The following is a 27,074-nucleotide window of genomic DNA, read 5'->3' as shown; positions in this document are numbered from 1 at the left end:
TCTTTTCACTTACAATGAGTTTTTGGCACAGTATAAAATTCCTGTAACACCAGGGGACTATGCAAAAGTTTTTGGTGCAATATCTCCTGAAATCTGTATGCTGTTTAGACATCAGAAAAGTAGTAACATTCAACAATGATCCCCACCTACTATAGTAAGTTCTTATGTAGGAAATATTTGTTTTTCCCTTAACTCCCAAAACAGATCCATAAGAGCGTTATTTCAAAGAAATAATGTGTCTCTGCCTTTATTTACTCATATTGGAATCGTCTGACAGACAATATTGTGTGGAAAAAGGTTTGGCTTATACCTAATCAATATTTAATTACAAGCAAAGTTAAGGAGGTATCATTCAAAATTATACATAGAATTTACCCAGTGAAACATTACTTTGTAAAATTTAAAGGTGATATTGATTTTAATTGCACTTTTTTTGACAGTCGCCCTGAAACTGTGGTTCATTTATTCTGGCACTGCCCATTTGTAAGACTGTTTTGGCAAAATGTTTGTGATTTTATCACAAAAAACACTGATGGCCAATTTGTGCTGTTTTGGAAACATTTATTATTTGGTCTTCTGGAGAATTGTAGAGACGAGCACAGTCAGATTTATATAATAAATGTTATTCTTTTAATGGCAAAATTCCATGTTCACAAATGTAAGTTTTCCTATAAAAAACCCTGTTTTACTTCATTCAAGAAAGAACTGGAACTTTATATCGACTCAATCCGATTTTCTATTAAGCAAAAAGCAGTTAAAACTTTGAAAATTTGTAAATGTTTGAATATTTTTATGTAAATCTACATTAAGCCCCCCTCTATTGGTGCATCTATTTGTTACATTTATGTTGTATTTTCTTGTATACTCTAATAATTGTAACATACTCTTTTTTTGTTTTTAATAAAAAAATAAAACACAAATAAAAACAGCGCTATTAAATTAACAACCCACAAAACAAATGCACCGACACAGAGTAGTAGATGACAGCATTTCTCCAGATTTGGAATGAGGAGCTTATTAAAAAAAACAAAAAAAACATAGCAACTGCTTCAAGCCAACTTAATAAAACAATGAACATTAGTCAGAGATATGATTCATACACCAAAAGTGGTTAATGTTCTGTCAAATTATTATTGTATCATTAATAATGTTTTATTTAACATCAAAGCCATTTAACACATCCAGATATTGTTTTTGTTAATATTATTATTAACTACATTGTAGCATTTTATAATTTTTGCACGGGAGCACGACACCGAACTGATGCAGAACGTGAGAAGCCATCTGCACGTTTATGGCGCGAGCATCCGCTACTGACTAGGCAACATCTGGACAATGGCTGTCATGAAACAGATAATGTTCAGCGAAAATTCAAATGAAGAACGTGATGGATATACTAATTTGGAACTATGTCAGATTGCGGGGGATTTTTTTTTGGTTTTGTTTTTCTGAGCTTCCGTTAAGCCTTCCGCCCCTGGATGGAACAAGAGATGGAGATGAGAGATGTAACAGGTGTTTACGCGTCTCTCTTCATCATGCAGCTGGCCTTTCTTGCAAATGTGCTGCATTAAGAATAACGAGGGAGCGTCAAGATATGAAAGGCGCACACGCTTGCAATGTTAACAGCTTTGTTGATTATAAACAGGAACGATATAGTTTTATTGTGTGGCTCGCTTACGGAGACGTGGTATAACACCATTTGCATGTCGAATTAACAGGTTTAGAGGTTTATACATCTGTAACATCTGAAGTTCAGTAACTATGTGACAAAGCACTCTCACTGCGTGTGCTTACACTTCTGACACCGCTGACAGCTGCACAAGAGAAAGTGAGAGACAGAGCTTCTTGAATTACAGTTTGATACAAAAACAAGTTTATTGATTTGATTTGTTCATCTATATCTATTGGTTTACTAATTCGCAGCTGCACTGTAAAGTGAATAGAAGTGTGTGGGAATTTCCCGCATTATGAACGTGGAAATTGCAGGAATTATTAGCCGAATTTCAGGCTCTGCAAACTGTATTATATGAAAATATTAAAGTTGCCCTGGTTCCCCTGCTTTATGATTTCATTATACAAAAAAACATTACTCTGCAATCTGCTAAATTAAAGCAATGACAACCTGCATCAAATGTTTTTTTTTTACTCTTGTCATATACATCAATGCGGGCCAATTCAAAGGACATCCAGCGAAGTTGTTTGCACCTAGTTTGTGCATCTCTGGTCTAGATGTATAACATAAGCTAAATATAAAAAATTACTCAAAAGTTTATAAATCGTTATCGTTTTATCGCCCAACCCTAAGTAGTGCCGAAGGGAAAGGTAAACATTTGAACTGAAGCAATAATGTGTGTAGGGAGGAGCCGCTTGGCAGTAACTTGGCAGAATGGGGTCGGTTTCAAGGTACATCAACTTTCGGAAGTAGGATAGAATGCATTTTACAAACATAAGAAATGTTTTATGAATGATATACATAAATTCATTCTGCTCTGGTTTCATGAATGTGGAATTATAATGTGCCAAGACTGTCAATGGATAATGCACAAAACTGACACAAGCTTCCATTTCTTCTGTTAAATGCCCAAGTTTGTTCAGTAATCGGATGATACTAATAATTTCAAAATGACCAATAAACGGTCTGGCTGATACATCAGTCTGTCACCACAAGAGATTTCACCAGTCCATACACGTCTGGCAGCTGGTGCCTCTCTTTCCTCTCACTCTTTCACCATGTTCTCAAGTTTCACACACTCTCTCTCTCTGTCTCTAACACCTCCGCCCATACCTCTTTCTGCTCTCTCTCTTTCTCCCTCTCATTTGTGTATCACATTTTGCTCAGTCAGAGTCTAATGCTAAGGGACAGACAGTCAGTCTCTGGTGACTGCAGGGGGCTGATCAGTAATTTAACTCATTCTTAAATACCCCTTCACAAACACACAAACATGAGGAAGGTCAAAACTCTCTGTCAATAGAAGAATAATCAGCTGCTAACAAGTGGTTGTTAACCCTTTAAGCCCGACAATGGGCCCGCAAGAAAAAACAAATTATTCAAAATATTAAAAACCAACACAAAATAGGTATCGTTTGAAAGCTTAGAAGCTCTACTTTCCTATGCATGCAGGAATTATGACCAAAACTGAACAAGTGCTTTGAAATTTGCAGAGAAATCAGAAGTACTCTGTTTTCATAATTTATATATATAAAATTGCACTGTAAATATTATTGCAATCAGTAAAATCTCATCAAATAGCCATGTGTCATATGTCATTGGAAAGCTCCCAGAGAGTGAATACAACAGCCTATTTGTTTTACTCACAGACAAAAATATAGCGAGTAATAGTATATGTATTTGACATTTATATTTCATTTGAACAGGTGTTGCTATATGGCGCATTTTCACTTAGAACTTCAGGGAAAATAAATAGAACATAAAATATCACAACATTATTTAGAGGAGGCAATTATCTTTCAAACGAGCCCACACACAAGGTAATCGGATGCATAGATCATTAGATAATCAACACAAATCACAATGTTACATATGGCCACCAGGAGATGGCGTCAAGTACATGACACTTTATGACACGATGACTCAAATGACACAGAATGAAACTCATTCTGTGAAATCTCATTACTAAAATCATGTCTGCATGCTATGCAAACCTTTAGTCATTGTTGTGTTTGCATGCGTAATTAGATATTATTTTGTTATTATGTTTTATTTGTTTGGAGAGGCTTTTGGACACTTGGAGACATTTTTGTACACTAGGATAAATTATATTTGTAATGCTATAACTTTTAATTCCTTTGTTGTGTCAACATAAAATTGTACTCCGTTACAGTTGACATTATTGTGAGGTTTTTTGGAGCCACCTTATGTACACCCAGAGATATATAATGTCAAATCAGAGAGAAAGGAAGAAAAGTAAATTTTTGGCTGTGATTTTGCAGCAGTTTCTTAGGATGAAAGTCTCAGTATTTATCAAAATCTAAAGTTTTGTTTACAGTGATACCAAACACTTGACTGTCCTTGTTTTTTTGTTGTTGTTTTTTTTAGTTATAAGCCAGTAATTTTGGGTATGCCACTGAAACAGGAAATCTTTAAAAATACCCTCTGAACTTAAAGGGTTAAGGGTGTGTGTCAACATTACTCTTGCTCATAGTGATTTGAGCAAACCTCTACCAATAAGTATTAAACTTAAATGTGCAATTCGTCCCATAACATTTGTGCTATGGACTGGAATTATACCTCAAATCATGTGTCTTGTGGAGGAGAGGTGTTTGTTACTTTTCTATGTTTTTTGCGTGACAGACAATAAAAAAAGTGAAAAAATCCCATAGACTTACATTGAAGAAGAGACCCATGCCACATCCAGAGACCAGAAAATCATTGAGACTGGGGGATAGACTCTTTTTACTTGTGCCAATAAGCAACCACCTAGCAATGATCCAGAAAACCATAGCTAACACCCTAGCAACTACCTAGCAACACCGATAGCACACATACATCTCCAAGATGTCTGTTTTATATCTTTTTATCTGGAAAGCATCACATTCTAATTAACATCTACTAAACATCTTAAAAAGATCAGATTTACAAACATTCTAAATCATAAACGTCTCAAAGACATCTGCTTAATGTCTTATTGACATCCGAGAGGAAATGTCTTATAGACCTTTTGCAGATGAGCGAACAACCTAAAAAATAAGTTTTGATGTAGATGTAAATACACCCTACCAATCACCAAAAACACCCTAGAAATCACATAGCAACCTGCTAGCAACCACCCAGAAAACCCTACAACCACACAGCAACATTGTAACAACCACTCATTACACCACATAAACCGCATTGCAACACCCTCTCAGCCCCCCACTACAACCTAGCGTTGTGGTGGTGAGTTTTGAACGTGCAAGCACCATTCATCAACTCCTGTTGTTCAGTATGTTCACTTTCTGTTTCAGTTGAATATCTTAGTGGATACGGGTAGCAGTAATTTCGCAGTGGGTGCTGCCGCTCACCCGTTCCTGCACAGATATTACCATCGCTCACTGTAAGTACTTCATGGAGAATTAATCCAGCTACCATACTACTATGTGATGTATAGGCCTAAATAGTTTTGTGAGATTAACCCAACATGTCCCTCTTTCTGTGTTTGTGCCTTTAGTTCGTCATCATACAGAGATCTGGGCCGCAGTGTGTATGTTCCGTACACACAGGGCCGATGGGAGGGTGAGCTGGGCACTGATCTGGTGTCAGTTCCTCATGGACCCAACATTTCACTGAGGGCCAACATCGCTGCCATCACCCAGTCTGACCGCTTCTTCATCAACGGATCCAACTGGGAGGGCATACTTGGGCTTGCCTATGCTGAAATCGCAAGGGTCGGTCCACGCTGTGTTTCACTGGCATGTATGGTTGGGGTGGGCAGTATGAACAAAATCGTTTTATGTCCCGGTAAAGATATTTATACAATGTTTTTTTCCGGTCCTTAAATCTGATTGAATGAGAGGAATTCCAAAAGTGTTGATTTACAGTCCAGCAGCACTTTACTGTTTGTATCACTCCACTTGTGTTCATGGCGTTTCAAACTAGAGTAACGAGAGCAGTACAAAGAGCTAGAGGTGGAGATTTTATTTATCCCAGTGACAGTACATATTTACTCCATTAGGTGGCAACAAATGAGCATACAGTGCTGCTCGAAAGTTTGTGAACCCTACAGAGATAGTCAGTATTTTTGTAAAAAATACTAAAATAACCTTATTAAATGTTAATCTATACCCCAATTCATAATACTGACATTCCAAATAATGGACTCATACAAAAGAAAATGATATATTGTCAATGTTTATTTAACTTAAGTGGTTGATTTAACAAAAACTCAGATTTCATGGGTGCAAAAATATGTGAACCCCTTCAGTTAACCTCCTTTCGTAGCAATAACCTCAACCAAACGGTTTCAGTAGCGACTAATCAGTCTCTCACATCTGCTTTGGGGGATTATTGCCCACTGCTCCTTACAGAACGCAGCCAGTCGAGTGTGGTTGGATGGGCATCTGGCATGAACTGCCCGCTTCAGGTCCCGCCACAGCATTTCAATTGGATTCAGGTCTGGACTTTGACTGGGTCAATCCAAAACACGAATCTTATTCTTCCTCAGCCCTTCTTTGGTTGTTTTGCTGGAATGCTTTGGATCATTATCATGTTGCATGATCCATTTTCGGCCAAGCTTTAACTTCACAACTGACGGCTTGAGGTTGTTCCAGGATTTTACAATATTCCTCAGAATTCATGATTCTCTGGACTATGTGGAGTTGTCCAGGTCCCGAGGACAAAAAGCAGGCCCAGATCTTAATGTTCCCACCACCATGCTTCACCGTTGGGAGAAGGTTCTTATGGTGGTATGCAGTGCTGACTTTTCGCCAAACGTGGCAGTTTTGGTTGTGACCAAACAGTTCAATTTTGGACTCATCTGTCCACAGAATTGACTTCCAGAAAGCTTCAGGTTTCTCCAGGTACTCTCTGGTAAAGTTGAGACAGGCAGCTTTGTTCTTTTTTGAGAGCAGAGGCTTCTTCCTAGCAACCCTCCCATGAAAGCCATGTTGATGGATTTTTCTTCTTATTGTGGAAGCATGCACATGTGTCCCAGATGCAGTAAGAGAGGTCTGCAAATCCATATATGTTATGTTTGGGTTGGCTTTTACCTGAATTATCACTTTTCTTGCGGCTCTTGCGGATATTTTTGAAGGTCGTCCACTTCTAGGCAGAGTTGCAGTAATTTTCAGTGCTCTCCATTTGTAGATGATCTGCCTCACGGTGGACCGATGGAGCTCAAATTTTTTTTAGATGAATATATAGCTTTCCCCAGACAAATGTGCTGTCACTACCCTCTTCCTGAGGTCCTCAGATTTATTTTCCTCTCGGCATGATTGACCTGTATGGGTTCACTTTGGTAAGACTAAACTGACCTGGTTTTATCTCTGTTTCAATCAGCGCTGCTCAATTTCTTCCCTAAAGATCTCGGACTGTATTTACCTGATTGTTTTAAGCAATGCAGCTCAGGGTTCACTAACATTTGCACCTACAAAAGTTTACATACAAATTTTTAATTTAGTCTTTTGACTACACAAAAGTTATATGGAATTGATAAACATACACCTGTTATTTCATATAAAACATACTGGTTCTGATTAAATAAAGAAATAATGGTAAAAAAATAGAAAACTCCAAAATGCGCAAGAGGTTCACATACTTTCAAGCAGCACTGTATTTTATGTGTTATGAGTGAGTTGACGTTGAGAGAGACTGCCTTGTCAGTCAGTAAATGAGCGGGTTTTACTCAAAATATCGGCATTGTCTCTCACTCTGTGATCACTGGATTACTACTACACTATAGCCGAAAATAAAGTTAAATCAACAGCTTCAGCATTACTGAAGATCACTGCTGAGAGTTGTGATAGACAGAGGTAATTACACAAGCTTAATAGAACTAGAACTAGTAAACAAGCCGTTGTTACCTATGTAACCCGTACATGACGTAATTGCTGTAGCCTAAAAGTCATTATGTCCACTGAAAGACTTATTTGCCTGTGTTAAAAACTTTTACAAAAATCGAGAGTTCATGGCAAATTTGCCCCAAACTTGTGGCAATCTGCCCATTTTTGACAAAGGTTTGCTGCATGTTCACCACTACCGGCAAACTTTTGTGGCGAATCAAAAGCTTGTGAAAATACTGAGTGGCAAATTTGCAGCACCTGATCGTCTAGATGCAACACATAGTCTAAATGCTAAATTACTCAAAAGTTTCTCATCGATATCAAGGATTTTTTTCCCCGATAAATATTGAGATTGTTTTATCGCCCAGCCCTATTCTAAAGTGACATTTTTAAATTAGTAAGGAGGCTTGGGCACATCTTTCGATCTAGCAATGGCATCTTTTGCTGTTTCTAAGCAAGATCCTGAATCTGTGGAATACAAGTAGTTCCACACACAATAGCATTTTTGAGATGCTCCTGGATTTTCCCATACTTATTTACTTGTTTTTTGAACTATAGTTTAAAAGCAGTATCACACAGGCAAGAGTGCCGTTGGCCCGTATATCACCATGGTTGTGAATACCTGGTGCGGAATAATAGCAGTGCTAATATACAGGAATAACAGCACTCTTGCTTGTGTGATTTTGCTTAAGTATCTCATTGTAGCTATTTTTGAAGGAAATTTAATGAGAACAAGGTTTACAGATGAAATAACCATATGGCGATGCCTATTTTTGGATACCTCAGTGAATTAAACACTTTACAAATAAAAAGTTCCTTGTCTCATTTGCATATGTTTCTCTATTTGTTAAAAACTTTGTGGACGTAAACCAAAAGATTTTTCATAACAAATGAAGTCTGGCATCAGTGAAAAAATCTTCAGACTATGTAAAACGTCATGGTTACTTGTGTAACCTCCGTTCCCTGATGGAGGGAACGAGACGTTGTGTTGATGTAGTGACACTAGGGGTCACTCTTGGGAGCCCGAAACACCTCTGGTCTTTGATAAAAGGCCAATAAAAATTGGCAAGTGGTATTTGCATGCCACTCCCCCGGACATACGGGTATAAAAGGAGCTGGTATGCAACCACTCATTCAGGTTTTTTGCTGAGGAGCCGATATTAGGTCCGGCCATTTCAGCGGGTAGTTCAGCGTTGTGGCAGGAGGGACACAACTTCTCGTTCCCTCCATCAGGGAATGGAGGTTACACAAGTAACCATGACGTTCCCTATCTGTCACTCACTCGACGTTGTGTCGATGTAGTGACACCAGGGGTCCCTATACGAAACGCCACAATTGGCTGAACTGTGTTACGTGAACTGGCGGTGTGTGGTGGGCAGACTACTGTGTGCCTCATAGCCAGCACACCAGGTCGACACGTAACCTCCCCCAACATAGTTATGAGTGTCGAACGACCCTTTTTGGGGACAAGTTGACTACCCAAGAGATAGAGACAGGCTTAACCCAGTCGTGGCCTCTTTTCCCCTTCTCTTTTTTCCACTCCTTAAAAAAGAAGGGGGATTATCTGACTGGGCCACCAGGTCTCGCCCAAAGAGAGGGGGGATATTTAAGTGGAAGGATACATCACATGGTCTTTCCAACTATGTGGGGAGTCTTCAAAGTAGATCCTGCCCAATGGGGGAGGAGTTACTACAAACATGGAGACTGGGGCAGAGGGGCTCTGCCCAAGGAAGACGCAGTTTGCTAACAGGGAAACGAATTAGTGGAAGATATATATATTGCATGGGGTTAGCCTTACAGGGAACCGCCACATGTGGAGCACCTACCCCAGAACAGGACTCTTAGTTAGCACGTGTACTGGGCCATCAGCGAATCTCTCCGAAAACTCGACTGCCACAGGGCTCGGAGGAAGTCAACCAGGGAACAAACTTGTGAACACTACTGGGAATTAATGGCGCACGTCTTCAGCTCAAAAGGAGGTGGAAGGCGCTACGTGCAAGCGATTCACCCGGCCGGCTATCCCGGGCTTATCCGCTTGTGTTGCGTGCCACTACCTGGGACGAAACCGGTTCCACCCGGAGGTTGTAGAACCTTGCAAAGGTGTTGGGTGTTGCCCAGCCTGCTGCTCTGCAAATGTCTGTTAGAGAGGCACCTCTGGCCAGGGCCCAGGAAGCCACTACACCCCTGGTAGAATGGGCTCGTAGCCCTACCGGGGGCGGCATGTCCTGGGCGAGATATGCCATAGTTATGGCGTCAATGAGCCAGTGGGCGATCCTCTGCTTGGAGACAGCGCTTCCTTTCCGCTGTGCACCAAAGCAGACAAAGAGCTGCTCAGAGATTCTAAAGCTCTGCTTGCAATCCAAATAGATACGTAAAGTGTGCACCGGACACAGCAACGACAGGGCTGGGTCCGCCTCCTCCTGTGGCAGCGCTTGCACGTTCACCACCTGGTCCCTAATAGGGGTGGTGGGAACCTTGGGCACATAGCCTGGTCGGGGTCTCAGGATCACGTGAGAGTAACCCAGACCAAACTCCAGGCACGTTTCGCTGACAGAGAACGTTTGCAGGTCACCTACCCTCTTGATGGAAGAGAGCGCAGTCAGGAGGGCAGTCTTCAAGCAGAGTGCCTTAAGCTCGACTGACTGCAAAGGCTCAAAGGGGGCTCGCTGTAGACCCTGAAGAACTACAGAGAGGTCCCATGAGGGAACGAGGCGTGGTCTGGAGGGATTCAGCCTCCTGGCACTTCTTAGGAACCTGATGATCAGGTCATGCTTCCCTAAGGACTTACCGTCGACTGCGTCATGGTGTGCTGCTATGGCGGCAACGTACACCTTCAAGATGGAAGGGAACAGCCTCCCTTCCAACCTCTCCTGCAAGAAGGAAAGCACTGATCCGACCGCGCATCTCTGGGGGTTTTCGCGTCGGGAAGAACACCACTTAGTGAACAAACGCACTTAAAGGCATACAGGCGCCTCGTAGAGGGGGCCCTAGCCTGAGTGATCGTGTCTACCCGTCCAGGGGCCAGACATGGACTCCAGAGGTCTGGTCGCAGGTGCCAGAGGGTGCCCCGTCCCTGAGAAGAAGGTTCTTCCTTAGGGGAATTTGCCAGAGGGGAGCGGTCGCGAGGAGCGTGAGGTCCGAGAACCACATCTGGGTGGGCCAGTAGGGTGCTACCAGGACGACCTGCTCCTCGTCCTCCCTGACCTTGCACAGGGTCTGTGCAAGTAGGCTCACTGGGGGAAACGCATATTTGCGTAGGCCAGGGGGCCAGCTGTGTGCCAGCGCGTCTATGTCGAGGGGAGCCTCGGTGAGGGCGTACCAGAGCGGGCAGTGGGAGGATTCTTGGGAGGCGAACAGGTCCACCTGTGCCCGTCCGAATCGACTCCAAATCAGCTGGACCACCTGAGGGTGGAGTTTCCACTCTCCCCTGAGGGTAACCTGCTGTGACAGCGCGTCCGCTGTAGTGTTGAGGTTGCCCAGGATGTGAGTGGCTCACAGCAACTTGAAGTGCTGCTGACTCCAGAGAAGGAGACGGCGGGCGAGTTGTGACATACAATGAGAGCGCAGACCACTTTGGCTGTTGACATATGCTACCGTTGCCGTGTTGTCTGTCCAAACTAACACGTGCTTGCCCTGGATCAACGGCTGGAACCTCTGCAGTGCGAGCAGAATTGCCAACAACTCAAGGCAGTTGATGTGCCAATGCAGTCGCGGACCCGTCCAGAGGCCAGCGGCTGCGTGCCCATTGCAAACAGTGCCCCAGCCCGTTTTGGAGGCATCTGTCGTGATGACGCGCCTCGAGACCAGTTCTAGAGGAACACTTGCCCGTAGAAACGAGAGGTCGTCCAAGGGCTGAAAAGACGGTGACAGACCAGCGTGATGACAACGCGATGTGTCCCGTGGCGCCATGCCAATCTTGGGACTCGAGTCTGGAGCCCGTGCTGAAGTGGCCTCATATGCACCAACCCAAGCGGGGTGGCCACCGCCGAGGATGCCATATGCTCCTGGAGCCTCTGAAAAAGTTTCAATGGAACCGCTGTTTTCTGTTTGAACGCCTTCAAACAGGCCAGCACCGACTGGGCGTGCTCGTTCGTAAGGCGCGCCGTCAAGGAGACTGAGTCCAACTCCAAACTGAGAAAAGAGATGCTCTGAACCGGGAGGAGCTTGCTCTTTTCCCAGTTGACCTGAAGCCCTAGTCGGCTGAGGTGTGAGAGCACCAAGTCCCTGTGTGCGCACAACATGTCTCGAGAGTGAGCTAGGATTAGCCAGTCGTCGAGATAGTTGAGAATGCGAATGCCCACCTCCATTAATGGGGCAAGGGCAGCCTCTGCGACCTTCATAAAGACGCGAGGAGACAGGGACAGGCTGAAAGGGAGGACTTTGTACTGATACGCCTGACCCTCGAATGCAAACCGCAGGAAGGGTCTGTGTCGAGGAAGGATCGAGACGTGAAGTACGTATCCTTCAGGTCTACCGCCGCGAACCAATCTTGATGCCGTGAGCCACGCGTCCAAGTTCCGCGCAAGGGGGACCAAGGGGACAACGTTGTCGGAGGTACCGGCAGGTGGTGCCTCGCGGTGGGGCGGAGCTTGAGGTGCCACACCACGTCGTGGCCGTGCTGAGTCTAGGGACTTCGAAGCACTTACCTGGCTCCTTGTGACTACCCCTGGATCAGCCTGGGATGGGGAGGAAGAGGCCTGTCCTCATAACCCGTGGAGACTGCCACATCGGGGGCGGCTGTGTGCCACAGCTGGGCGCTCGGGGGCGGAAAGACCACCGCTGGAGTGCCAATCCAGCAAGAAAAAACCCGTGGATGGTAGTCGTGGTGACGACCGTACACACCGGGTATGTGACCCAGGGAGGAAGGAAGCCGCTCTTTTGCTGAACTGTTGGGTACCACAGCCACTTGGGCATGCGGCAAAATCAAACAAAAAGGCAACAAAAGATTTTCTGCCTGGCCCTCCACCGGGGGATGGAGTGATCTTTTAACCAGCTCCATGTGAGTGGGTTCCCTCGTCCCTGGTTCGCCTATCTCAGGGGCGCTTTGAGGACCTCCGTGGATTCTTAGGCGCCGGCTGTGAGACGGGTGGCGTCTGCTTCCTGCGGTGGGCTCCACGCCGGGGCCGGGCCGAAGGGGCGGGCTGCGGCGGAGCTGGTGCAGTCACCGCAGGGGGACGCCCTTGGCAACGAGCAGACGGGGTGCGGGATCTCGCGCCAGGGCTGGATGTGCCGGATGGCCTCCGTCTGCTGCTTCACCGCCGAGAACTGCTGGGCAAAGTCCTCGACGGTGTCGCCGAATAGGCCCGCCTGGGAAATGGGGGCAGCAAGGAACTGTGTCTTGTCGGCCTCACCCATCTCGACCAGATTGAGCCAATGGTGGTGCTCCTGGACCACTAGTGTGGCCATCGTCCGCCCGAGAGACCCGAGAGCGATGTCGGTTGCCGAGCGCAGTTCCTGCATCAAATCTGGGGCGGAACTGCCCTCGTGCAGTTCTTTCAACGCCTTGGCTTGGTGGACCTGCAGGAGAGCCATGGCGTGCAGGGCAGAGGCGGCTTGTCCAGCAGCGCTGTAGGCTTTAGCCTTCAGAGACGACGTGAGCCTACAGGGCTTGGACGGGAGCTTAGGGCGTCCGCGCCAGGTGGCGGCGCTCTGCGGGTATAGGTGCACCGCGAGTGCCTTATCCACTGGGGGGAATCGCTGTATAGACCCTGACCACCCCGCCATCAAGGTTAGTGAGAGTGGGGGAACTGCGGAATCGGGGCCGGGCAGTAAAAGGTGCCTCCCACGACTTCGTCAGCTCCCCGTGCACTTCAGGGAAGAATGCACTGGAGCGGGGTGTGGCTGCTTTGAGCGGCGCTGCGAGCCCAGGAACCAATCATCAAGCCATGAAGGTTCAGGGGAGAGCGGAGGGTTCCACTTTAACCCGACGCTTGAGGCCGCCCGGGAAAGCATGTCCGTCATTTCGTCATCAGCCTGTGACTGGGCAATCGTCCCCGAAGGGGGAAGCCCAGCTGAGGCTTCTGCGTCCGACTGGACAAGCCCGCTCTCCAATGCTGCGCTCGAGAGCTCATCATCTTCGCAGGCTCCGAACAAGAAGCCAGACTCGCCGTGAGATGAGCCGGCGAACTCATCTGGAAGCCCGAATGGGGAAGACGAGCATGCTGGGGAATGGGAGGTCCGTGGGGGGATACCCGGCGGAGACGATCCCATTGGGGTTCTTACGAAAGCAAGCCGCGACCGCAACGTTGCCATGGTCATGTTCTCACAGTGAGAACATGAACCATCCACAAACGCTGCCTCCGTGTGGGTCACGCCCAGACATGAAAGACAGCGATCTTGTCATGACCATCCGAAGTTGAGAGATAACGACCGCAACCAGGAATAACACACAATCGGAAAGTTATCTTTAAAAAGACGCGTCTTTAAAAAGACGTTCTGTGTGTGCCACTCTTTTAGAGAAATATATACTCTTTTAGAGGACGGAAAAGCTCTTTCAGAAAATATACTCTCTTGTTTTTCTGCCGAAGCGCCCAGGGGCGTTCTCTGCAGTGCACCAGTGCAGAGGAGGGAGAAGCCACTGAAATGCGCCGTCAGATCCAGCAGAGGTGAATGAACAGTAGTATTCAGCTCAATGAGCATGACCGTTCGGCTCCGAAGAGAAAATCTGAATGAGTGGTTGCATACCAGCTCCTTTTATACACGTATGTCCGGGGGAGTGGCATGCAAATACCACTCGCCAATTTTCATTGGCCTTTTATCAAAGACCAGAGGTGTCTCAGGCTTCCAAGAGTGACCCCTAGTGTCAGACAGGTAACTTGAGATACAATTTTTCTCGATTGCTAACACGCTTAGATTGATTGAAAGACTTATTTTTCCAAATCTAAAAGCACTATACACCATTTTTTTAATCAATTTTGTCATTAAAACTCACACACAAATATGGAAAGTAGGCTTTGTGATTTCACATTACTCCATGTTTTGTCACTCTCACTTATAAATAAAGTCATGTCAAAATATCTACTGCAGAGTAAACAGTATGGCAAAATCTCAACACTCTGTTTTGTGTCATACTGCCCAGCACTAATGTATGGTTACACTATCACATGGAAAGTTCAATAAAGAATTGGATCTAATATGGTTCTGTTTCTTTCTCTTTTTTTAGCCGGATGAGAATCTAGAACCGTTCTTCGACTCTCTCCTGAGACAGACCACCGTTCCAAACATCTTCTCTCTGCAGCTCTGTGGAGCAGGATTCACACAGAACTACAGCACAGGCAGTTCAACTGTAGGGGGCAGTATGGTGAGAGACACCGAAAACAAAATGGAAAAGAAGCAGTGCATTTTTATCCCATATTTGTAAACAAATGTATTTCGTATGACTCGTCGTGCACTATATTCCAAGTCATATATAATAAACAAATTATCTATCACTCTTTTGAAAGGATTTATGAAATAAGCAGGTATTGATTCAGTTTTTCTTTATTCTTCTCAGATTATTGGGGGAATAGATACGTCTTTATACGTTGGTGAGCTGTGGTATACACCAATTCGACGGGAGTGGTATTATGAGGTCATCATTGTGCGCATTGAAGTTAATGGACAGGATCTCAATATGGATTGCAAAGAAGTAAGCATGAGTTTCCTGGGTTTTGGCCCATGTAGCATTTATTCCTATTATAAAAAAAATATGCATCACTGATGTTTTTTTCTTCTACCAAATTTTCACTTCTCCTTAACTTTTGATTATTGGTCATAAATAAGAATGCAGTTGAATAGATTGCACTTTTATTTATTCATTCTTTTTTTTCTTACTTTTATTATTTAAATTATTATTTTAAAGGGGTCATGTCATGAGTAATACAATTTGCCTTGATATTTTTACATATAAGACATAATTTTACTATAAAAACATACTATAAATTTCAGAACTCAAACTTAATCCCCAATGTAATAAAAGCATTTATTGAAACCAAGCTGCAAAAATGCCTCGTTCTCTACTTCCGTGACTTCCCTATGTAACTAGGGGGTCCATTAATTCATGACCTCCTCTACAGCTAAAAAAACATCAACACCTACTTTATGTCATCGCACCTTTGGCTCCGCCCACTGGGGGCTCAGTTTGGAAACAGAGAGAGAGCAGGACAGACAGGCCTAGTGTAGCCAACTATTCCTGAAAACCAAAGGGGACCCATCTGGATTATTTTGAATAATTTTTGTATATAGAAATGCACTAGACAGACGTCTTTGACCATTGTCATGTACAGTATCTTGTGCCACTTTTAAAAGACACAGTGCCAAGTTACAACTCTGAAAAGCAGACCATGTTTTATTCAGCTGTTGCATCTTGTTGTTTTGAGCACAAAAGCATCCTGGACACATTCTTGCACCTATCTGCACTATTTTTAATTGTTGGTGTATGTAAACATGCACTAGGTGGATGTCTTTGACCATTTTGATGCGTTTCCAGCGATGTGATAATTTATGTGTGTGTGCATCTTGTTTCGCCATGCTTTGGACTGTGTGTGCCTTTTTGTTTTTGGGCACATATAGTATCAGCGTGAATTTCTTGTGAACCAGTCATAATATGATTCAAGCTTTGCAAAGGAACTGTTATTGAAGGATGGGCCAGTTAAAAACAATATTGGACCCAACTGCAAAACAGTAAGTAAAACGTTTAATTCATTAATATTTCAAATGTCATGACTGTTTGATAGTTTATGGTGCTGAGTGTTAACAGTTGTTCTTGAGATAAACAGTTTATTATATTTGGATGCAACGTGTTGGATGCGCGTTATGTGTAAACCCTTAAATTTAGTTTTACAATGTTGTGTAGCTTCTCTCTACCGATTGAGTTTCAAATATGTCTGTATTCGAGGGTCTGCATGATGGTAGCCAATCATAATAGAGGGCGTTTACGTTGAAGTTTAAATGATGCGCTTAGGCCAAAACTAAGTGTTTCAGTCAGAGGCAGGGTTAAAAATGATCATATATTACTAAATTAAGACTGTTTTGGTGCAAAAAAACATTACTAACATTATCAGTGGACCTTAGGGAAGGTAATACTATTATTTAAAAAAAAAAGAGTTTGTCATGACCCCTTTAAAATCTATGTAAGGGATTATGTGCAGTCAGTCACACCTGGGTCCTGTATCACACAAGGCATTTATTATTATTATTAACATTAGCCAAAATTAAAAATTGCTGTAAAAGTATTGTTTATTGTTAGTTCATGTTAACTATTTTGTTGACCAATGTAATGAATATGTTGTATAGTGTTACCTATTATTTCAGAAGAAAGAGAGTGTGGAGTGATACGAGACATGAATTGAGCACAGCTATATTGGAAGTTCCAAATAAAGCACTGTTGTTGGGTTTTGTCTTAAAAAAAAAAGTAAAATGAATTCGAGGCATTGCTGAAATCAGGCATAATTTTTTTCTTCTCTCTCTCTCTCTCTGTCAGTATAACTATGACAAAAGTATTGTGGACAGCGGCACAACCAACTTACGTCTCCCTCGTAAAGTGTTCCAGGCTGCGGTGAAGGCCATTGAAGCTGCCTCATCTGTCAGTTTATGTCATTACCTGTCACATTTCACATTTAATTTGTTGAGTAGTAAAACTGTAATTTTTTTTTTAACCATTTTCTAAATAATTATGTTTTTTTTTGTTTTGTTTTTTGACAATGATATTGTCGAACACTTTTTGACATAAGTTTGCTTTTGCAATTATTTTATTAATTACCTAATTATTAATACTAATTCTGTTTACTTTTTAAGCCAAATTGCCCTGGTCAATTACCATAGGATAAGGGGTCTGCCACTGGGGATCCCTGGTCATGTCGCAATGCACCGCTTACCGCTCAATTGTCTTTTTCTTCATTCCAGACTGAACAGTTCCCCTCAGGTTTTTGGCTGGGGGAGCAGCTGGTATGTTGGCAGGCGGGCACCACACCTTGGCACATCTTCCCTGTCATCTCATTGTACCTGATGAGTGAGAACAGAAACCAGTCCTTCCGGATCTCCATCTTACCACAGGTACATCTTCATGTTTTTGTGTGTATGTGGCTGTGTTCTCAATAACATACTACCATACTATTTATGCAATATGTACTGTGTATACAGTGCACAGTTTTCTGCAAATTTTCTACATATATGCATGGAATACCTTGCACATACCATACACATTTGCCAAAATGTGCAATATACAACAGAACACGCTGCGTGATACACTGTATGCCACAATGCAATATGCTTGGCTTGACCTTCCATTTCTGGTTTGATGAATAAACTGGAAGTAATGTCAACTGTGATTTTTGACATCTTTTGACAAGATTACCAAATTATTCCAAGAAAATAACTGGACAGAACTCACTGAATTAAACATGCAACATGATGATGTCATGTGACTACACCATATTATACTACTATTTCAAGTGTTCACTGGTTCATATAGTTGTGAAGCGCATTTAAGGTAAACAGATTTGGTGTGCTGTCCTGGACGAGCCCCTCCGTTATGGATAGCCTGTCCATTAATTGGTATAGGTGTGATTAAATATATAGGTGGAGAGATGCTGGAAGAATCACAGCTGCTTATATATCTTTGGGATATGATTGGCAGGTATAGATGAACAAGCTCCTCCAGAGCTTACGTTTAAAAGTTCATTTAAAATGTTTACTGTTGAAAACCGTTTTCAAATACTATTTTGCACAAACTGTTTGCAAGAATGTTTATTTATATGAGCACTGCAAATGATCTTAGACCATCTCAGGAGATGCTCTGAGTTTAATTCACTTAAAATTCAATTTGAATGGGGGGAAAGTGGCTGGTAAAATTATGCATTCATCAACCACTATGTCTGTTTGTCATAACATTTTCATACCCTGAAACAAACAAGTTACTTTTTATTAATCAAATTCTTTGCATTTATTATACCATGTAGGGTATTAAAAATATTCAAGTGTTATAAATAGTCAGCACTATATAAAGGGCTTCCAATATTGACAGTGAGACACACAAAAGATAGGGGATAGGACAAGAAAGGCAAAAACAATGCATTCGCAAGTGAAAAAAAAAACAACTATTTTTATTATAGTAGAGCAGGTGCTCTACGTTGATTTTGTGGTACAGGATAAGGTGTATGTTTTGACTGTTTTTCAGACAGTGAAAAATGGTTAACCTTTTAAAACTCTGCATTAGATGTTGAGTTTTGGAAGTTCATGGAAAATTCATGGAAATGTACTAGTCAAAATGTGTGTGAACCCTGGTGGGTTGAAAAAAGCCTAGGTGAAACCTGGGTTAACCATGGAAAATGAGAAAAATACCTAAATGTCCTGGAAAATAATTATAATTAAACTGTTTGACTCCGTGGCTAACATGGTTTTTGTTACATGAACAAAAACATGGTAACGATTGGGACTCATGATAGGTTTCAAATTTGTATCATTTAGTCTCTGCCGGCAGCTGTACGTTGTGAATGGTTGAATGTCATGAAATAAACCCTGTATCGTACAATCTCTGCTTTGCTCTGCCAAAATAGTTCAAGTATTGATATAGTGAAAAATATGATTTTTTCATTCTAACATTGCTGTTGTGTTAACTACAAAAACAATTGAGTTGTAAATCTTAGACAATGGTCGACAGTCAGACTTTTTTATTAGTTCACAACCTGAGGCGGTAGCATGGTGATGCGGCCTTTACACCTCGGGATGTGAATGAATTTTCAATAATAAATTAATGATCCGCGACCGCTTATACTGCGGTTAACACATGTAGGGCACTATGATTTCTGCGATGTCGAGAACTCAGTTGGAATCATTGAATCCAGTCATAAAAATGGCATTAGCTACATGTATAAAACACGGAATGTCTCAGAGTTTGACAAATTTGGTACAAATTTTTTTTGAATGCACAAATAATCAAATTAAGATTGCAATATGTCCTAGTGTGATTTTTAAACTGCAAAAGGCTGCCATAAATATATATTATCTGCATGTGCTGTGCACTTTAAAATGAATGTGTGTAATAAATTATATTCAGAAAAAATAACCATTCAATAAACATAATATACATAATGACCTCTGTGTTTTTGCTTAAATATTACACCCGTTGGCCAAATTAAATGTCCTGGAAATGTCCTGGAAAACTGTGCCTGCTCTAGCCACACAAACACATGCATATAAGTTCAATGGACTAGGATAAAGGATATTGCTGGTATTGCTATTTTACTAAACGATACTAAAAACGGCCATCACTGGGGTGGTAGCCTTAAGGAGACCTTTTATTGGGGAACATCATTGTACCCTGACAACCTATTGTGTACCTTTTAAGGTACATTTATATTTTATTTTATTTTATTTATTTTTTTGTGGTGGGGGGGAGGCAAACCCAGACTGAAAATCGATCATGTTTCATGTGTGAGTGTGTTTGTGTAGCTGATATCTCAGTCTCTCTCTTTCTCTCTGCAGCAGTACCTGCGGCCTGTAGAAGACGTGGCCTCAGCGCAGGAGGACTGTTATAAATTTGCTGTGTCTCAGTCCAGTACTGGTACAGTCATGGGTGCTGTCATCATGGAGGGTTTCTATGTTGTATTCGACCGAGAACACAAACGCATCGGCTTCGCTGTTAGCACATGCCACGGTGAGAGAGACAGAAATTACAATGGACTCAAAACAGTATTTGGACACTAAAGTCACACTTCAAAATGTCTGAATGTCATTGCATTAGATCACAAAATATCACAGCAAGTGACATTTGTTTGAAACAAAGAAAGCACAATCACATGTTTCATTTAAAACATTTGACAAAAAGAAGTTTGTTAGGTTTGAAATATTATGTAGTGGAATGAAGATGTGTAGTGAAGCACAGTGTAACTATTGCCATCCACTCCATGGTGGGGAAAAATGTCATAATTGGACATAATACTACTAGCTAACATGGTAGTAGAACAGTAAACATTACTTTATGCTGGAAAGAGCCAAGAATGACACCGTTCAAAAACAGATAGTCAGAATACAATGCATAGATAACAAGGTAGTGAACACTGAGAAATCAACCCTCCTTAACAGTAATAACCTGGAAAGAGAGGGAAGAGACATCCAAGTTCTAAAACCTGGCAAAGGTGCTAGGGGAACCCCAGCCTGCAGCCAGACAGATGTCCTCCAATGACACACCCTTTGCCCATGCCCAGGAGGAGGACATGCTCCTGGTAGAGTTAGGCTTAATACCAATGGGACATTGCATGATTTGCGTATCATAGGCGAGCACAATAGTGTCGACAACCCAGTGAGAAAGTATTTGCTTGGATATGGCCAAACCTTTTGAACAGCCTCTAAATGCAACAAACAGCTTATGTGACAGCATAAATTGACTTTTACATACAACATACATGCGTAACGCCCTCCAAGGTCAGAACATGTGCTGTTTCCTTGCCTCATCTGACACAAACAGAGGAGGAGAGAAAGCTTGTATAGTAACAACCTGAGCCTTGAAGGGAGTGTCAAAACCTTGGGCACATAACCTTCTCTAGGCTTAAAAACGGCTTTTGACAAGCCCGGTCCAAACTCTAATCAAGAGTCATTGACTGATAAGACCTGAAGGTCACCAATACGTTTTACTGAAGTCAAAGCGAGTAACAGCGCAGTCTTTAGAGAGAGTACGCACAAGCTTACTGCGTCTTTTGGCTCGAACCGGGAAGTAGTAAGCGCATTAAATACAAGTGTGCAGTCCCAGACCGCGATGGTAGCAGGGAGAGAGGGTTTCAGCAGTCTCACTCCGTGCAAAAATTTGATGACCAGGGGGTGTTTGTCCACAGACAAACCACCCAAAGGATTTTGGCCAGTTGCTATAGCGGCGACATACACTTTGAGCATGGATGGATTGAATTCTGCATTTAAACGCTCTTGTGAGAAGTGAAGTACAGTCTGCACAGTCAGTGAAAACTCGCCATTTCAAGGTATATAACCGCCTCGGAGATGGGGCTCTGGCCTGTAATGTGGTGTCAGACACTGGCTGCAACAGTCCATCTGTCCATCAGGCATGCCACATTCAGGAGCCAAACATGAAGTTTCCACATATCCAGCCGCAGATGGAAGATCATGCCTCGTGCCTACGAGGGCAGATCCCTCCTCAGTGGAATCCTCCACAGAGGGGCATCCAATAGCTCTACCAGGTCCGGGAACCAAGGATGGTTTGGCCACTCCGGTGCAACCTCGGCCTTCCTGAATACCTCCCAAATCCTTAGAGCTATCTGAAGGTGAAGCCTCTATTCCCCTTGGCTGATCCCCTGCGCCACAGTTCAGGTATCTGGGGACGTGCATTGCATGTATCAACAGGAGATGCTTCTCGCACCAGAGGAGAAGCTGGCGCGCCAGCTTCAACATTGGGCGCGACCACACTCCCCTCTGGCAAATTATGTACGCAACAACCGTAGTTTTAATAATAATAATAATAATAATAATAATAATGATTATTATTATTATTATTATTTTTATTTAAATAGTGCCTTTCACAATACTCAAGGTCACTTTCAAAGAAGTCATATAACAAAACAAAATTAAAGCAAAACAAAAACAAACAATCAATCAACAAAAACAACAATCAATTAATAACCCAGGTTATCATAACATAAAGTAAAAAGGTGAGTTTTAAGTTGAGATTTGAAGGCAGACAAGGAAGAAAGTTCACGAAGAGAGGATGGAAGAGAATTCCAGTGGTGAGGGGCAACTACTGAAAAAGACCTGCCACCCAAAGAAGATAACATAAACTTAGGGGTGGTGAGAAGATTAGCTCCAGAGGACCGTAGAGTACGAGAGGGTAAGAAGATAGTAATTCAGAAAGACAGAGCGGAGCAAGTCCATGTAGAGATTTAAAGGTTATGGTTAGAGGGGGGCCGGGTAGCTCAGCAAGTAAAGATGCTGACTACCACACTGGAGTTGTAAGTTTGAATCCAGGGCGTGCTGAATGACTCCAGTCAACCAATTGGCCTGTTTGCTAGGGTGGGTAGAGTCATGTTGGGTTAACCTCCTCGTGGTCGCTGTAATGTGGTTCTCGCTCTTGGTGGGGCACATGCTGAGTTGTGCATGGATGCCCCAGAGAATAGCGTGAAGCCTCCACATGTGCTAGGTCTCCGCAGTAACGCGCTCAACAAGCCACGTGATAGATGCAGAGGCAACTGAGATTTGTCCTCCGCCACCCTGATTGAGGCGAGTCACTACGCCACCACGAGGACTCAGAGTGCATTGGAAATTGGGCATTCCAAATTGGGGAGAAAAAGGTTATGGTTAGAGTTTTTAATTGAATGCAATAGGATACTGGCAACCAGTGAAGCTGATGTAGAATGGGAATGATATGGTCAGATTTGTCTGTCTGATTCAGTAAGTCAAAGCCCTGCACCACTGAACGAAAAGCTCTGAGAGCTAGGAAGACTGCAAGCAGTTTCAGGTGATTTATGTGCCAGGCCACACACTGGTGGACCATCGCACAGGGCTATCCAGCCTGCGTTGGACAGGTCCGTTGTGACTTTTCGCTACAAAACATAAAAGACTGTGTCACCAAGAATGACGAGGAACTCTCGAGTTGACCCAGCACTGAAGAGGCCTCATACGTAATAAATCCAATGGGATGATGCCGGCTTGGCACCAACACACTCTTTGCCCAATTGACTTTGTGGCCTTAATGCTCCAAATGGGCGAGCAACAGATCCCTGAGCTCACATGCTTGTGCCTCTGACTATGCTAAAAGCAACCAGTCATCGAGGTAATTCAGAACAAGGACACTCTCTAGTCTCAGCAGAGCGAGCTTCTTATCGACACATTTCGTGAATGTTTGAGGAGCTAAAGATGTGCTGAAGGGCAGGACTTTGAACTGGTATGCAGTGCCCTTGAAGGTGAGTTTCAAGAATGGCCTATTATATGCGTGCGAAAGTAAGTCTGTTGACACAAACTAGTCAAGAAGATGTGCGTGAGACAAAATTTGTCTCCGAGTTACCATGTTGAATGGAGACTTCGCAAGTGTCCAGTGTAAGCGACTCAAGTCTCATGAAATGCCGCTTTGCTCTGGTTTATACGCTTGTGGTGATGTGTGCATAGGGGGCGGAGCATCAAGTGCCATCTGCCCATAAATTGCCATGATTTGAAAGGGCTTCAGAGATCGTGACTCAGAGGAGCTTCTCTTAGTGTCAGCAACTGGTGCAACGTTGGAGTTACTGACTTGAAAAGAAACAAATTTTCTTTCATGTATGTGAAACATAGTCTTAATTAGATTGTGAAGTGTTTATACATCATAGAATTGAATTACCCCTCCCCCCCAGACCCCACCCCAGCGTTACTGCTTTACATTAATTTGAATTATCTTTAAGAATAATGAGAATTACAAACAAGCCCAATGGTTAAACATTTGGACACTTTAAAGTCATGAGAAATCATCCACTAGATTTCATTCTTTGTTTTTGTCTGTGTTGATGTTAATTTTATTTCACCTCAGTCCACGATGAGTTCCGCACTGCTTCAGTGGAGGGTCTGTTTCACGGTGTTGATCTGGAGGACTGCGGCTACAACATCCCTCAGACAGATGAGTCCACCCTCATGACCATCGCCTACATAATGGCAGGGATCTGTGCCCTCTTCATGCTGCCGCTGTGCCTCATGGTGTGTCAGTGGCGCTTCACACTCTGTCTTCACCCGCTGGGCGCTGGGGACTTCTCTGATGACATATCCCTCCTGAAGTGAGCCATATCTAAACACAGCCATTACACTGCTGCAACAGATGGCCAAAGAGAACGCCTCAAAGATTGACAAACATCAACGAGACCACAACGATTATAACTATAAAGGTTATAATTGTGTATATGCACACAAGCATATTCTAATGGGCTGTCCCATCTTGGAGGGCTTTCTTACCCTCTAAACCCGTTTAGACTAAATGTGATATGTGAATGATCCCTTGTCTTACAGACTTTAAAGTGTGGATAACTGTTCTGGGACTGTTCAAGTGAAGTATTGTAAAGATATGTAAACTATATGTGAATGCTTGTTTGAAAGAGCGTTATGACTGTGCACTATTAAGATGTCATTATGTCTATACTAATAATTGAGCATTAAGATGTTTTGAGGTATAATGTTGAGTACTTGTCACATTTTATTGACTCTTTTATGGTTTATAAAATACCAGTGCCCTATAAAGGAACTCATGGAAAGGTTAACGTAAATAGACTAATATAGAAAAAGAAAAAAAGATTTGTAAAAATGACTGCCAATGCTTGAATCTCATGAAACCTGTCAAGAACATATTATTTTTTTACTACAAATCAAAGAAAAAAACACAGTATATAGTATATAATATATTTTAAGACTATTAGGATTTTTAGCAATTTGTGACATTTCCATGACAAATAATTTTGATTTATTATACAATTTTATTTTATAAATAAATATTATACAAATAACAAATACAAATAATGAAAATTATCTCATTAATAAATAACATAATATAGTAAAAAAGAAAAAAAGAAGGATAATTTAAATTGTATTTAATATTTACACGGTAGTATTTGTTGCATTGTTTTCCTTCTCATTTAGATAGACAGACAGATAGATAGATAGATTTAATTGTCATGGAAATAATGTCACAATGTGAAAAATCTTAACGGCACATCATTTTCTTTATGCCAAATATAATTTCTAATTTTTTTTATTAATTTATTTTGTGACCTGGACATGTTTTTGTGAGCTTCACACCAATAGTCAGATCTAATTGGTCATAAATATTCATCAGCTCTGTATCTTTTCTCTGAACACATATGGAATTGTAATGCTGACTTCATATGTTGAAGATATGATGGCATACATACACTCACATACACCCCAAAAATAAATGCACCTAAAACAATCGCTGCTTATCATTACCCACATAATAACTCACATTTATTAGGATGAGCACATACAAACATAAATACATCATAACCGAACCTTCAGATTAAGCCAGAGAAAAATGTGACTAAGCAGGTTACTACTGAATTCATGAATATATCCAGATTGGCAACTCTTACAATTAATGAAAGGCATAATGAACCAGCGTGTGACCTCATTTCTTCAGTTCCCTATCTGTCACTCACTCGACGTTGGTGTCGATGTAGTGACACTAGGGGTCACTCTTGGGAGCCCGAGACTCCTCTGGTCTTTGATAAAAGGCCAATGAAAATTGGCGAGTGGTATTTGCATGCCACTCCCCCGAACATACGGGTATAAAAGGAGCTGGTATGCAACCACTCATTCAGATTTTCTCTTCGGAGCCGAACGGTCATGCTCATTGAGCTGAATACTACTGTTCATTCACCTGCTGGATCTGACGGCGCATTTCAGCGGCTTCTCCCTCCTCTGCACTGGTGCACTGCAGAGAACGCCCCTGGGCGCTTCGGCAGAAAAACTAGAGAGTATATTTTCTGAAAGAGCATTTTTTCCCCTCTAAAAGAGTATATATTTCTCTAAAAGAGCGCACACACGGAACGTCTTTTTAAAGACGCGTCTTTTTAAAGATGCTTTTCCGATTGTGTGTTATTCCTGGTTGTGCTCGTTATCTCTCGCCTTCTAACGGTCACGATCACTGTCTTTCGTGTCTGGGCACTGCTCACGCGGAGACAGCGTTCGTAGATGGTCACATTCTCATTGCAAGAATGTGTCCATGGCAACGTTGCGGTTGCGGCTCGCCTTCGTAAGGAAGCGAGCCACCCCAGAGGCTCCCGCCTCGGTCCTTTTACCCACGGGTTTGAGGCCAGCGCGGCTAGCACTGGGGGCGATTTGGGGACCCCAATGGGACCGCCTCCGCCGGGTATCCCCCCGCGGACCTCCCATTCCCCAGCACGCTCGTCTGCCCCGATCGGGCTTCCGGGTGAGTCCGCCGGCTCGTCTCACGGCGAGTTCGACCTCTTATTTGGAGCCCGCGGAAGTGATGAGCTCTCGAGCGCAGCATCGGAGAGCGGGCTCGTCCAGTCGGAAGTCTCGGCTGGGCTCCTCCCTTCGGGGTCGATCGCCCAGTCACAGGCTGACGCGGAGATGACGACATGCTTTCCCGGACAGCCGCGAGCGTCGGTTAGAGCGGATTTCACCGCTCTTCCCTGAACCCTCGCGGCTCTGTGATTGGTTCCTGGGCTCGCGGTGCCGCTCAAAGCCACGCCCCGCCCCGTTCCTTTCTTCCCGGAAGTGCATGAAGAGCTGACAAGATCGCGGGAGGCACCTTTTACTGCCCGGTCCCGATCTTTTCAGCTTCCCTGCACTCACTACCCTCGATGGTGGGGCGGCCAAGGGTTATTCGGCAATCCCCCGGTGGATAAAGGCGCTCGCGGTGCACCTATGCCCGCAGAGCGCCGCCACCTGGCGTGGGTGCCCAAAGCCCCCGTCCAAGCCCTGTAGGTTTACGTCGTCTTTGACGGTCAAAGCCTACGGCGCTGCTGGACAAGCCGCCTCCGCCCTGCACGCCATGGCTCTCCTGCAAGTCCGCCAAGGCGCTAAAGGAACTGCACGAGGGTAGTTCCGCCCCGGGATTGATGCAGGAACTGCGCTCGGCGACCGACCTCGCTCTCCGAGCG

The 27,074-nt window shown here is 43.3% G+C and overlaps 1 protein-coding gene across 2 annotated transcripts in view; it reads left to right on the top strand.

Moving 5' to 3' along the window:
* The window catches only part of LOC127422268 (beta-secretase 1-like), a 35,850-nt gene extending 10,165 nt beyond the window's left edge, over positions 1 to 25,685 (top strand). The window contains exons 2-10 of one of the 2 annotated variants that reach the window (XM_051665668.1): positions 4,966 to 5,054; positions 5,169 to 5,385; positions 14,660 to 14,797; positions 14,990 to 15,124; positions 16,102 to 16,158; positions 16,958 to 17,059; positions 17,380 to 17,529; positions 19,960 to 20,131; positions 23,975 to 25,685. In XM_051665668.1, coding sequence (XP_051521628.1) covers positions 4,966 to 5,054; positions 5,169 to 5,385; positions 14,660 to 14,797; positions 14,990 to 15,124; positions 16,102 to 16,158; positions 16,958 to 17,059; positions 17,380 to 17,529; positions 19,960 to 20,131; positions 23,975 to 24,219 — 1,305 coding nt within the window. In that variant the 3' untranslated portion in view covers positions 24,220 to 25,685. The remainder of the gene's footprint in view (positions 1 to 4,965; positions 5,055 to 5,168; positions 5,386 to 14,659; positions 14,798 to 14,989; positions 15,125 to 16,101; positions 16,159 to 16,957; positions 17,060 to 17,379; positions 17,530 to 19,959; positions 20,132 to 23,974) is intronic. The other variant, XM_051665669.1, reaches the window with a different exon arrangement.
* Positions 25,686 to 27,074: the final 1,389 nt, after the last annotated feature.

Source organism: Myxocyprinus asiaticus, chromosome 31, assembly GCF_019703515.2.
Source record: "Myxocyprinus asiaticus isolate MX2 ecotype Aquarium Trade chromosome 31, UBuf_Myxa_2, whole genome shotgun sequence".
Classification (NCBI taxonomy): Eukaryota; Metazoa; Chordata; class Actinopteri; order Cypriniformes; family Catostomidae; genus Myxocyprinus; species Myxocyprinus asiaticus.
This window is presented reverse-complemented; position numbering and strand designations above follow the sequence as displayed.